The sequence below is a fragment of the Urocitellus parryii genome, chromosome 11, assembly GCF_045843805.1.
Source record: "Urocitellus parryii isolate mUroPar1 chromosome 11, mUroPar1.hap1, whole genome shotgun sequence".
NCBI classification, from domain to species: Eukaryota; Metazoa; Chordata; class Mammalia; order Rodentia; family Sciuridae; genus Urocitellus; species Urocitellus parryii.
Genome location: NC_135541.1, coordinates 6,929,452 through 6,943,097, shown reverse-complemented (window position 1 = coordinate 6,943,097; position 13,646 = coordinate 6,929,452). Strand labels below are relative to the sequence as shown.

Genomic DNA, 13,646 nt, shown 5'->3' with positions numbered 1-13,646 from the left:
TTAAGTTCTCGGAGGACACAACATCTTTGTTGGTATGTGGTGTTGAGGATCGAACCCGGGCCGCAAGCATGCCAGGCGAGCGCGCTACCGCTTGAGCCACATCCCCAGCCCTCCTACAGACTTTTAGAGGGTTAAACGTTTTGTCAAGAGCCACCAGGCCATAGAGTGCCTTATCCTGTTAAAGTGTGTGGCCATATTCTCGGGCCAAGGTGGCCAGCCGGCTCTGCTTGGCAGGATCAGGGTGGTGTCCACTCAACCCTCAAGGCTGCAGCTCTGGGGGGCGCTGGGTGCCACTCTGTCCTTGCACAGGACAACTGGGCAACTACTGCCTGACCCACTCAAATTCCTGGCCAGCACCCAGTCCTGGCATAACCACCTCTCACAGTGCCTCAGACTCTCCAACTTTCCCCAAAACATCTGAGTGGTTTCAGAAACCACCCTCGTGATTCCTGAGCGGTCAACTTCCTCCAGAGAGGCTGGCTGGTGAGTAAACAGCTCCCGGGGCTGGCCCCTGAGGGTAAGTCCAGGGGTGTCCGGGCTGTAAGTTGCTTCAGCGGTCACTTGTTTGTTCTAAGAGGCTGCAGGCCCAGGGGCTGACCCACGGGCAGGATGTCAGGGCAGCTTTAGTCCTTACTGTGGAACACAGAGCCCTGAGGTCTCCGCCACCTTCTGCCTTCAGTGCAGAGTAGGGTCGAACGTCCTGAGCCCAGGGTCATCCAGCATCCACACCCTGGTGGGTGCAGAGCAGCGGGAACGGGCCGCAGGGCGGGTGTTGGTGGCTTCTCAAGCGTGGCAAATCTGGGAGGTGGCAAACCTGGGAGGTGGCTTTCCACTCCCAGGACAGAGCAGGAGGCGCCTCAGAACAGCGGAGGCCCCGCAGGCTGCAGACGGGAGGAGTCCCGGGGCAGAGCCGAGGCCCTTCGCCAGCAGCACTGGGCGGCAGCGTCTCCAGCCAGGGTGGGCGCTGCAGGCGCGGGGGTCTGCAGACACCTGGGCCCTGAAAGGCCTCCTGCTCGGGGCTGAGTGGGGACGTTCTGGGAGGAGGGGATGGACCCGGCAGGGAAGGGGCTGCCGCAGGGAGGTCCGCAGCCCGGGGAGGCTGGGGCAGGCGAGGTGCAGCGCCACAGCTGTCGCCCACAGGGTGCCAGCGCCAACACCCACTCCTCGACTTCCCTTCTGACTCAGGAGAAAAAACCACAGGCGCTGGCACTGTGCCCGCTGGGAGCCATGTTTACAGTAACTGGGGGCTGGGGCGTGCCAGCAGGCCTGATGTGTCAGCTCTGAGGCCCAGGGACAGGGGAGGGACACAGGGTATGGACAGGGACTGGGAACCAGCCTCGTGCTCACTCCCTCAGTGGGCACTGGCCCGATGCTGGGCACTGGTCCTGGTGGCGAGAGTCAGGTGCCACCACTGAGACCAGAGCTCTGGGCAGCAACAGAGCCGGGTGCCCCATCCCTGGTCCACTACTAGCCGCTGGACCTCAGTCCAAGCCACACGGTCTTCTGCCTCGCTGGCCTCCAAGGGGCGCCAGCTGCCCTCCCGCTGCCCAGGTTGGGCCTCACTTCCCAGAGGCCACTGTGGGCCCCAAGTCCTCCTTGCCTTCTTCCTCCACAGAGAACAGGACGTCCCCGCAGCTGCCCAGGGGCGGCTCTGTCTCCTGCTCTGGGTAATGCGGGGCGTGGTCCACCTCCAGCTCCGGCTCCGCCTCTGCCTCGGGCCCCACGGGCCCCACCAGGCCCCGGCCCTCAGACGCCTCTGTCTTCACAGTCCCCACGATCACTGTGTCAGCCTTCATGATGTAGATCTTCTCTGCAAGGCCAAAGGGTGGGTGAGGAGGGGAGGCCAGAGCCCAGTACGGGAGCAAGGAGGCAGAAGAGGGGCCGAGTCCCTCCTCCTCTACCACTGCTGCTGTGTGATTTCAGGCCAATGACACACCCTTTCTGATGCACAGAACTGGCCCACATGCTACTTAATGGGGATGCTCATGATTTTGGAGGCACTTCTTTGGGGCTGGGAGACCAAGGGAGCCGTGGAGAACGGCCAGCAGCTACAAGGACCAAAAGCCCTGGTGAGCGGCCACACCGAGCATCCCCAGGCGCTCCCCACGCGTCAGCTCTGGGCCCCCCGGACTCCTGCAAGGAGTGAGCCCTCATTATCCCCGTTTTATAGAGGAGAGCCTGCAGCCTGGCAGGGTCAGATGAGCCCCCCAAGGTCATCAGGAGAAAGCACAAAGGGAACTCCCACCCACCAGGCAACCCTCTCTGCTTCCATCCACTTCCTAAAGCAGACACCTGGGGCCACTAACTTGTCCCCTCTGCCTGGGACTGAAAGTCCTGCATCTCAGGGGCCCCTCAGGCCACGCAAACCCAGCCAGCTGGTGGCACGGGCAACGGCCTTGGCCCTGCTAATAAGCAGCAGCTGGTGACCCGGACAGCCTCAGTGGGGGCCATCTCCCCGTGGCCTCGTGGCCTGCAGGCAGAGTGGGGCTGGGTCATCGTCACTTGGATGAGGACGGGGCACAGGCCCCTGGCTGGCATGGGGGCTTCCAGTTGGGCTTCTCACGGAGGGAGACACGGAGGCTCGGGAGGTGAGGTCCCGAGAGGCTGGGAAGGCAGGACAGCGGCCTCGGGCTCCGGCCAGGGCCCAGCTCCAGCTGCCCCCCCAGACTCTGGAGGCTGAATGAGGAAACTCGAGAGGGAACTTGAGAGCAGGGGTGGGGTGGCACAGGGGTGCAGGGACCCCTGGCTCCTGGGTGACCCGGTTACGCCCGTCCGATTTAGGAACCCCAGAAAGGTTCTCAAGGACCCTGCGTCCTCGGCCTGTTGCATAACACAGCTCTTCTATTTTGGGTTTTCACAAGCTCAGGAGAGAGAGAAGCGTTGAAAGAACGGTGAGAACCAGAGGGCGGGGAAGGGGGGCCGCGGAGCGCCCCAAGCCCCAGAGCAGGCAGCCGGCCTCGCGCCCCAGCCTCCGCCTTCCACCAGGCCTGTGGGCCCCCTGCCTGGGGAGCACTGACCACAGGGGCCGGAGGCTGTGTGCAAGGGACCCCCAGGTGGCGACAGAAGGGAGGGCAGAGGGCAGACAGCAGGAGAGAGGAGAGGCGGGAAGACAGGACGTGGGGAAGAGTGGTTGGTTTGGACAGAAGCAGGCAAAGCTGGGACCAGGCTGTCACCCCTGACATGTCACTTGGCCTGGTCCCTCTGGCTCTGCCCCATCACAGGGCTGCCCACCTCCAGCTGTGGGGGTTCTTCCTGCCCACCCAGGGCTCTGAGGGGGGTGTCTTGGACAGGGGAGGGGGGCCCCCATGCCTGGTACCCAGGAGGAGACAGGAAGCTGGGGTAGCATCAGAAGGACAGGGGTCATCTATGTCTTGCTGTCCAGGAGAAGCTCCAAGGCCTTCCCTTGGCAGTGTGGCCCACCCCGCTGCACGCCAGTGAGGCCAGCGGGCTGCTGGGGAAGGCGGCCCAGAGTCTAGAGCAGCTGGAACCCGGGGAGAGCCGGCCCTCCCCTCCCTCGCTCGGCTCCCTGGGCCCCGAGTTCCAGCCAGGATCGCTCAGCGTGGGCTTGAACATTCCAACGAGGACTTAATTCTGAGGAAATTTGAAGGGGAAGCCTTTGGCATTTCCCCCAAACACATTCTTTTCAAAGAAAACTTCCTGAAAGTTGTGATTGCAAAAGTTTGTTCAAGAGGAAATAATGCCCTGAAGTTCTCCCACTAGGGCCTGCCGTGGAAATGTGCAGAACATCAAATGCTCTCTGCTATTATCTGAGGGTCAGTTTCGCTCCCAGAGAAGGAGGAGGGGGGCTCACGGAGGCCTGCCCCGGGGAGCTCCCGCCAGGTAGAGGCGGGGAAGGCCCAGGCTGGGTGCTGGGCCCTGGGTGGAAGAGCCCAGGGTCTCAGGGTAGGCAGCAGAGGGGCGCCTGGCCTACACCGTAGAGCAGAGAGGGCAGGGAGGGCTTCCTGGAAGAGGAGCCTCAGGAATTTACTGGACTTGAGGGAGGGGAGTTGGTTGTTCCTTGCAGAGAGGCTCAGAGGGTAAGACAGGCCTAAAAGTTCTGGAAACCACCATGAAGTGGGAGGCAGACCAGCAGGGTCCAGTAGGTGAGTCTGGTAGGGAGGGGCTAGCTTGACTGCCAACTGAGAGCCCCAGATTTGTGCTGAAGGGGACGGGGACTGCGGCAGGGTTTGAGCAGGGGTGGAATCCGGGCAGGTGCATACTTTGGGGGAAGCGCTCTGGTTGTACCAGGCCAGCAGCAAGTTTGTCCAAGCTCAAGGGCAGCCACGGCTGGGGAGTGCTGGGTTCCCTGGCTCAACATGGTCTCTGTGCTTCTGCAGAGGCCGGTGGACAAGCCAAGGGCTGCAGAGCCCAGCCGATGCGGGTTGAGGCCCAGCTGCGTCCTTCTCAGCCATAGGAGAGGCAAAAGGACCTCACTGGGCTAAGCCACAGCTTCCTCCTTTGTAACATGGGGAGAAGGGCACCGTCCCCAGAAGGTGTCATGACAAACAAGTGGCAGGTCTCAGGGTCACGGGCACCTCCACTCCTGTCCCTGGGCGGGGGCTGGGGCAGCACTCATCTTTCCTTTCACAACAGCAGACACTGTGCTCAGGAATCTGTGCTCAAGCCCCCGGTGGTTCCGGGAGGCAGACCCATAGCCCTTCTACCTTAGCAGAACTCACACGGGGCAGCCGCAGGGCCAGCTGCAGGGGAGTCCTGCCCTTCCCGGGGGACCTCGAGGTCCCAGGGTCTCCAGTTTCCACCCAGAGCCCAGCACCCAGCTGCCCCCAGCTCCCCGAGCCACACTGGGAACCCTGAAACAGGCCGACTCACCGATCTTGTTATTGGTGTGCTCTGTGGACACTCGGGGCTCAGGGGGGTCCCTGGGGGATGAGGGGCCCCCGCCTGGGCTGGAATCCAGCAGGGGCAGGCTCTCCGGGCAGGCTGCCCCCACATTGACGCAGGTCTCCGCAGCCGGGGGGCTCACAAAGCTCTTCTCTTCTGTGCTTGGCTCGGTCTCCAATGCACTTCTGGGCTGCTGTGGGAAGGGAATGGGCGCTGAGCAGGGCATCCCCAACTCCCCATGTCCCCCAATGGTGACACCCTCTTTTCTTCACCCCTAAAACCTCCAGGGAGTCTCCCCTCTGCTTTAAACCTTGCCACAAGCAGGGGCTGGGGTTGTGTCTCAGGGGTAGAGCGCTCACCTAGCATGCTTGAGGCACTGAGTTCGATCCTCAGCACCACATAAATGTAAAATAAAAATACTGTGTCCACTTAAAACTAAAAAATAAATATTAAAAAAAAAAGATGTTAAAAAAAAAAAAGAAAGCTGCGACAAGCAATCCAGGGAGTGCTGTGCGCAGCATCCCAGGCACCACGGTGGCTTTTAATTCGTACCAAATAATAAGGATGGCAGTCATCGACTCACACGGTACCCACTGTGTGCAGAGCCCTGCTCTAACACACTAGCGCGTCGATCCTCCCAACCATCCCATGAGGAGCGGGATTTTAGCACCTGCCCCTTTAACAGATGAGGAAACCGAGGCACAGAGGAGCCGAGTAACTGTATCCAAGCGTCTCAGCCAGCGCCCCTCTGCCAGCTCCCGAGGCCAGTGCCTTACCTCACGTCCCCCCACAGCCCTGGGAAGCTGGGCCCAGGACAGGGCGGCAGGACAAGCCTAACGAGGCCCAGACGCCCCCTGTACTGGTGGCTGGAAGAACTGCGGGAGAGGTGACAAAGCCCCCAGCCCAGCGCAGGGCACATGGAGGGCACTTCCTAAGGGATGGGGGAGCCTCCCCCTCGGAGGCAGCTCAGGAGACACAAAGCCAGGCTCGAGCCCTCATGGAGCCACTGACTAGTAGCCTCTTAACTTGTCCAGGCCACCGTGTCCCCTTTTGTGAAACAGGACAACATAGCAGCTCCTGCGTGTCAGGAGCACCCGAGACACTTTTAGAAAGCAGGTGGCCAGCTTGCAGCCAGTGTTCAGCAGGTGGCGAGTTGAAGTTTGTGCTTCTGGTTTGACATCCAGCTTCAGGTCTGCAAGACCAAGGAGTGGAGGACAGTGGGACGCCCAGCCCTTCTCCTGACCCCACGGTCCTGATGCAAGCCCTTCTGGAAATCCCCTGCGGCCGCGCCAGGAGCCCAGGCTGCTGTGGGTGGAGCCTCATCCCTGGCCCAGCCTGCCAGGCTCTGTGCTCCCCGAAGGGGCCCAACCCTGGGCACTTGGGACAGAAGGGAACGACCCTCCCCCGCGGCCCTCCAAACCACAGGCTGATGGGAAAGGTCAGACCCAGGGGCTGGGTGAGGTGAGGGGAGGTACTTACTGCCAGGTTCCTCCTGGGTCTGGAATCTGCAAAAAGCAAAGAACAGCAACTTCAGCCAGGAGGGGCGGCCACCAACCCTGCCCCACCCACCTGTCAGCTTTCCAGCAAGGTAGGAGGGCGGTGCTGACTCCCAGCCCAGGGCTCAGGCCCTCAGTCTGGAGCATGGTGGCGGGTTCAGGGTCAGGTCACCTCCCCATGCTCAGCTGAGTTGGAGACCTGGGGGACCCCAGCGGACCTCCCCTCCATACTACTCTCACTTGGAGGGATTCAGCCAATTAGCACCCGGGACCCTGCCCGACTCCCCACACCCCAACAGGCACAACGGCTGGTCAGGGGGAGCACACGCCCCAACCTGAGTCCAGGAGGCTTCTGCTGGCCACCACCTTGCAGCCTCTAGGGGCTGGACAGCCCAGAATCCTGAGAGTGCCATGCAGAGCCCCCTAGAGGACCTCAAGGCAAGGGACAGGGAGGACAATGGACCCTGAGGGTTTTAGCTGAGCCCTGACCAAGGCTCCTGGAGCCAGCTCCCCCCAGGACCTTTCCGAGATCCACTTCCATGTGCCTGAAAGAGCCCGGGCAGCCAGCCTGGGGAGGACAGTGGCTTACTTCCTCCGGAGCCACCCACCCTGTGTGGTCTCAGGAGGTGCCAAACAGTGAGTCTTGGGCATGACCTTGACTTTGGTTGTGTGTGTGAGGCGGGTATTAAGGGTTGAACTCAGGATGCTCTACCGCTGAGCCACACCCCAGCCCTTTGTATTTTTTCAGACAGGGCCTCCCTCACCAGGTTGCTGAGGCTGGCTTTGAACTTTTTTTTTTTAATACTTAGTTTTTAGTTGTAGTTGGACACATATCTTTATTTTATTTGCTTATTTTTATGTGGTGCTGAGGATGGAACCCAGGGCCTTGCACGTACTAGGCGAGCCCCAAGCCCAGCCCCGGCTTTGAACCCTTGATCCCCTGCTCAGCTCCCCCCCCCCGCCCCAGTCACTGGGATGGTGGGCGTGCACCACTGCACCTGGCTCAGGGCACAACCCTTACCTCCTCCTCTAAAGGGCCCCCAGCTCTGGTGTTCTCCCTCGTGAACCAGGGGCCAGGTCATGGCTGAAAATCTCCTGACACTTAATGGCCCACTGGCCAGCTAAGAAAACCAGGGGTGGCACCTGCCATGGAGTCCACGACAGAGCAGGCCACCCAGGCCCAGCATAGCCCTGAAGGACCGCACAGAGGCCACCCGCAGAGACCCAGAACGTGCTGTCAGGCCTGCGCAGTGGCCCACCTGCCTAGAGGTCAGCCCGCTGCCGCTAGGACACGCTTTCCGGACCCGGCAGCCCTGAATCCCCGCCGACACGTCTGTGCAGGCCAACCAACAAACGAGACAAAATGCCAATCTGACTGCAGTGTGGCCGTGCAGCAGGACCCTCGGTGGCTTTGGGACGCGCTCCTGGGGCTTCGTGCACAAGCCCGTCAGCAGTGGACCGCGTCTGACGGGGAAATGGGACGGACTGAGGCTCAAAGATAACGAGGCAGAGTCTCAATGTAGCCCACGTGCCACGTATCCTTCCTGGTAACTGCTGTTGGGGGGAGGGGTGGGGATGGGGGTGGGGGTGTCACATCCGGAGGTCACAGCTTGGGACCTCGAGGGGGATGCCATCCACTGCCAAGTCACGACTTTGATACTCTTTGGCCTCAGGCATATTTTAAAAAATGATGTCAACGGAGCCCAATCTCTCTCCTGAGAGTAATCTGGAATTTCGTAAACAGCCAGCTGATGTTTGCTGCCAAGGCTTTGGGGATGGCCAGGAGAAAAAAGTGTGTAACGAAGTAACAAGACAAAATAAATAGAAGCAACCAACTCGGCCTGGGGAGGAGGTGGCCAACTGGCTCTCAGAGATGCCCATGCCCTGTGAACGGGTTTGTTGTTTTTGGTACCAGGGACTGAACCCAGGAGTGCTTAACCCAGAGCCACACCCCCAACCCCTTTCTAAGATATTTTATTTAAAGACAGGGTCTTGCTGAGTTGCTTAGGGCCTCGCTAAATTGATGAGGCTGGCTTTGAACTCGCGATCCTCCTGCCTCAGCCTCCGGAGTTGTTGGGATTCTTGGGGGCCACTGTGCCCAAAGGGTTTCGTCTTTTTAAGAGCCATCTGTGGTGAACCTCAGCCCTTTGGCCCAACTGACCTTCTCTGAGGACCACACCCTCAGGAAGTCCTAAAGAGAACCAGAAGGCAGAGGACAGCGGGTACTTAACAAACACCTGAAAGGCAGCCAAACGCCCCGCGGGGCCACCTGGGCGGACGGCAGCAGCTTACTTCACTGTTCTGAGCCTGGTCTCCTTATCTGGAAAGTGGGACAGACCTGCCAGCCCCTGAAGGTTTGACAAAGGTGGGGGGGCTCTCAGCCTGCAGTGGCCCGGGCTAAGTCAGGCCAAGCCCCTGGACCCTGGGTGTGGCCCTCTATTCTGTGAACTTCCTCCCCCACACCCAGAGCCCGGTCTCGCTGTAAGAAAAACATCAGACCAAGCCCAGCCACGGGGACATCCTGCAGAATGCCTGGCCACCGCCTGCAAACTGCCGAGGCCACCAAGGTCAAGGAAAGCCTGAGCCTTGGGCCACCGGAGCCGAGGAGAGGACTAAAGGTAGGGAGGGGTGGCACCTTATGAGCCAAGTGAGCGTGAGGAAGTGTGGGTGTCACTAACAACAAGGAGACCACGCCACCATTTACAGTGACAAAGGACCACACTGTGTGAGAGGCTAAGCAGGGAGGCCTCCTGTGGGGGGCTTGGAGGACCCTGAGCCACCTTCTCAATGTTACACAAATCTAAAGCTCCTCCAAAAAGTGAAGTGCATTCAGAATTTCTTTTTTCCTGATCAAAATGTGACCAAGGGAAGGTGCCAGGCTGCTGCTGGCACACAGTGGGTCCCACAAAGCCTGGGGTGTTGACACGGCTGGTGCTCGACCACGCAGAAAAGCAGACCAGCAGGTGACACCGAAGACGCTTGAAAACAAGTGTCAAATGACACAAGGCAACAAAGCAGGATCCAGAAGGTTCTGGCCTCTGCCTGCAGCCCTGTTAGAACCCGCAAGTGCTTTGATAAAGACCCAAAGCAAATCCTGCCGAGGGCAGAGGTCAGATTTCACAAAGCTTCAGTCTGGCTCAGTTACGGTTTCCTTGCTTTTTGGAATAACCACGATCTTCCCAGAAAACCTCCGGGGGCCAAGCCCAGGTCACACTGTGCAGCAGTGACCCTGGGACAAGAACGTGGCATCCCAAGGCTGCTCGCTCAGTGGGCCGAGCGCCAAGAGCACAATGAGTCCTGACGCAGGTGTCAGAGCTCTGGGTCCCTCCGGTCCCTGTCACAGTCCTGCTGCAGCCCCGAGGAAGGAGAGAGGCTAGAGGCCCAGCCAGGCTTTGGTGCCAGGCATCCCTAGGTCCACACCTGGAGCTCCTTGGAGAGATGACCCAGGAGGGGTTCAGGGAGGAGAGGACAAGATAAACCAGGAGTTTCTTAGAAGTGATGCCGGGCGCAGTGGCGCACGCCTATGATCCCAGCAGCTCTGGAGGTTGAGGCAGGAGGATCCCAGGCTCGAAGCCAGCCTCATCAATTTAGCAAGGCACTAAGCCACTCAGTGAGACCCTGTCTCTAAATAAAATACAAAATAGGGCTGGGGGTGTGACTCAGTGGCCGAGTGCCCCTGAGTTCAAGTCATAATAACAAAAAAAGAAGTGACACACGCCTATAAATCCCAGTGACGTTGGAGGCCAGCCTCAGCAACCTGGCAAGCTGCTTCCTCAAAATAAAAAATAAAGATTCAGGGATGTAGCTCAGTGGTAGACCCCTGGGTTCAATCCACAGTACCCCCTCCCCCTAAAAAAGGGTCCAAATCACTAAGAGATGGGGGCATGTCACACAAGGACACAGGAGCCAGCTTGAGGGGGCTGCCCAGTCTGGGCCAGTGACCTCGCAGTCTGTTACAATGGTGGTAACTGACAGATCATGACAGATGACAGCACGGTGAATCAAACAGAAATCCGTGAATCCATATGGATACAAATGTACAAATGAAGAAAACGAAACCTGATAAGAACTGGCTGCTGACACAATCTCACAGGGGAGAGGCCTGGCTGACCTCGGCTTCCAGGAAGGGGCAGGTGGCGACCCAGCAGGATGCCCTGGAAGGCCCACACCGCTTCTGAGATCCTCCAGCCCAAGGCCTGACCCACTCGCAGCAAACCCCAGACAATTCGAAGACGGGCATCTGCTGGGTCCCCAGCCTGCACCCTTCCTGAGCACCTGGGGTGACAGTGACGGAGAGAGGCAGAAACTGGCCCAGGAGGGAGGGAGGAGGCTCATTAACACAGAGGTTTACACCTGGGGTTCTCAACCAGGAGCAGCTTTGCCCACAGGGGGGCCTAGTGACAATATCTGGAGACATTTTTGGTTGTCACAACTGGGGGATGTGACTGTCATCTCGTGAGCTGCTGAACATCCTATGACGTGCAGAAGAGTCCCCACAGCAAAGAATCATCTGCTCTGTGGCACTGAGGGTGACATCAGAAACCCAGCCTGGGGCTAGGACTGGGGCTCAGTGGCCGAGCGCGTGCCAAGAATACGTGAGGCGCTGGGTTTGGATCCCCAGCACCACATAAAAAACCAAATAAGCAAAATAAAGGTTGCATCCATCTACAACTAAAAAACCCCCCAAAACCAGCCTGGGACTGGCTAAGCACGTGGCCCTCAGCAAGGTGACCGCGTCTTCCTGCACCTTGGGCTGCTCATCTGCAGGAAGTAGGTGCCTCACAGGTTGCTGCAGGTGTCAAAGGAGACCATGGGTGTGCTGTGCCAATGCCTGTCACCGGGACACCGGCAGTACAGTCGCGGCCACTCAGGGATGGAGCGTGAGCCCCAGGGAAGGAGAGCGCCCCTGGAGAAGTCCCGGATGTGCCTGGGGTGGGGAGCACATTCCCATCCGCTCCTCTCTGGCCCATCCTCACAGTGACCCTGGTCTGAAAGCTTGGAGAGCCAGGACAGACGCCGTCCCTCACAGAGCCTGCTCCAGGATGGCCGGGCGGCGAGCATATCAGGGGGCTCCTCCGCAGCTCCTGGGCTGGGGGGCTGGGGTGGCGCCCGCTGTCTGTGCCACCTGTGTCCTGCTGCCTGCTGACCCCTCCCTTCTCGGGCCTGGTTACCCAGACCCGGGGGACCCACAGGAAGCCAGGGGGGCCAGAAAGGGCCTGAGGCAGACTGTCCTCCGGCTGAGTCTGGGCTCGGGTCTGGCCTCCTAAGGGAAGGGAGGTCCTTTGGGCCTTTTCTTTCTTTTTGTAGCAGAACCGCTCTCACGAAGGTTTAAAAGAAGAAAACAAACTGACGGCAACGGAAAGTCTAATGCTAGAAAAATGTCAAGAAAGCAGATGGCAGTTTCAATGCGACACGGAGCCCGACAGCTCACGGAAACAGCCTTGAAACCACCAAAACAAAAAGCCCCTGCAGAGGGAGCGCAGCTCACGTCGGAAACTCGGCGGATTCAAAACAGCCTTGGCGGACCGTGTTTTTGTGCCCAGGTCAAGAGCCGGCCCACTGCCAGGCTCCCAAGAGTCCTGGGGGACTCTTGGGACAGGGGCAGTGACTGTGTCTCTAGACCACGGGCTCTTGGGTGGGCACTGGGTGGTGGACAGAGCTGAGGGGAGGAAGGAGCAGACAGCGCTGAGGCCCCTACAGCAGCTGGACAGAATCCCCAGGGAGCAGTGCCCCGGCCAGCCGTCCCCCACCCTCCGAGCCTCACCTCCTCCCTGTGGATCGACCACCTCCAGGTCACCGGAAGCTGCCTCATAAGCCAGAAAGCAAGGCAATTCCCCAGTCTATGCAGAGCCCAAGAGTCAGGGCCCTGCACACAGTAGGTGCTCAGCTGATGCCTATGGAGTGGTAAGGAGGACCTCGCCCAGAGAGGCTGCCCAGGGAGACGAGGCCCTGGGTACGAGATGACCCAGGGGGCCCTGGGCACGAGGTGACCCAGTCCCAGTGAAAGTGCAGGAACCCTGCCGGGGTGGAGGGGTCAGGGGCCCTGACTGCTGCCTGGAAGGTCAGCCCAGAGGTTGGGGGGACCAGGGAGGGGTCAAGCCACCTGGGACCCGGGAGGCCTGGACTCCTGTGGGAAGAGGCCCCAGCGATCAACCGAGTGCTGCCCGTGGGCCTGGCTCCGCAGTGCTCAGGAGGCCACTCGATTCCCTCCCACGCAGCCTTCCCAGTGGCGAGGACACTGAGGCACAGGCACTAGGCAACTCCCCAAGGCCACGGAGCTGGGCTCGGCCTGCAGGCTGCCCTCTTCACCTGGGCCCCACCAGGGTCTGCTCAGGAAGGCAGGGAGGGGGGCAGTCGGGACGCCAGGGAGCCGGGGGGCCAGGCGGGAGGGTGAGCGACGCGGTGGCTTGGTACACACCAGCCGCCCCGCACCACCCAGAGCCCCAGCCCAACCCACCACCATCCCCATTAGAGACGAGGCTGGAGAGAAAGGAGGGGCGGCCCCGGGAGGCCATACAGATGGGCCAGGGCTGGGCTGGGAGGAGGCCAGTCTCCCGAGCCCAGACCCAGGGGGACTGTGGGACACTTACCCACAGGCTCCAGCTTGGCCGGGAAGGGCTGGGCTGGGTGGCACAGGTGGAGCTCTGAAACGACATCAGGAAGAGGGCTGGGCACGGGTCCCAGAGCGCAGGACGGGCAGGGACCCTGGCCAAGCTGGCCCAGAGCAAGCATCCTCCCCAGGTCCCCAAGGACACCTCCACTCACTCTGCCGAAATCGCCTCCTGCAGGCCCTCTGGTGACACAGGAGGAAGAAGGTGGAACCAACCACCAGAACCAGCACCATGATCACCCAGAAGAGCATGGGTCCTGAAAAACAGAGATGTCCTTTATTCTTTGCCCAAGAGCACTGAGCTGGGGGCCTTCACTACAACCACACAGGACCAGCCACAGACTACTTCCTCCTTCTCTGGGGACTTGGATTCCATTGTGGCTAACAGTCGTTGGTCTTTTCCCAAGCCAGAGCTATATCTGATCCCGCCTTCCCTACCTGGCTCCAAGAAGCTGATTGATATTTCTAGTTGCAAGAAGAGCAAACCATTTTAGAGGTGTCAAGGAACCTGAAGAGGAAACTGAGGTTCAAAAGAACAAAGACTAGGGGCCGTGGAGGAGGGCACAGTGTGGCTAGAGCCAGGGCAAGGAGGACGGATCACTGAGGAGGACAGAGTGGAAGGCTGATCAGATGGCCGTCTCAGCCACGGCTCAGAGAAGCAAGGGGCCTGCTCTGCAGAGCACACCCAGCCAGTTAGC

The 13,646-nt window shown here is 60.1% G+C and overlaps 1 protein-coding gene across 1 annotated transcript in view; it reads right to left on the bottom strand.

Moving 5' to 3' along the window:
* Nucleotides 1-1,559: 1,559 nt before the first annotated feature.
* Tnfrsf8 (TNF receptor superfamily member 8) overlaps nt 1,560-13,646 on the bottom strand; it is a 58,647-nt gene continuing 46,560 nt past the window's right edge. Inside the window, exons 13-17 of the mRNA XM_077791358.1 lie at nt 13,104-13,205; nt 12,929-12,982; nt 6,322-6,347; nt 4,831-5,035; nt 1,560-1,810 (exon numbers count right to left, since the gene is read on the bottom strand). Coding sequence (XP_077647484.1) covers nt 1,560-1,810; nt 4,831-5,035; nt 6,322-6,347; nt 12,929-12,982; nt 13,104-13,205 — 638 coding nt within the window. The remainder of the gene's footprint in view (nt 1,811-4,830; nt 5,036-6,321; nt 6,348-12,928; nt 12,983-13,103; nt 13,206-13,646) is intronic.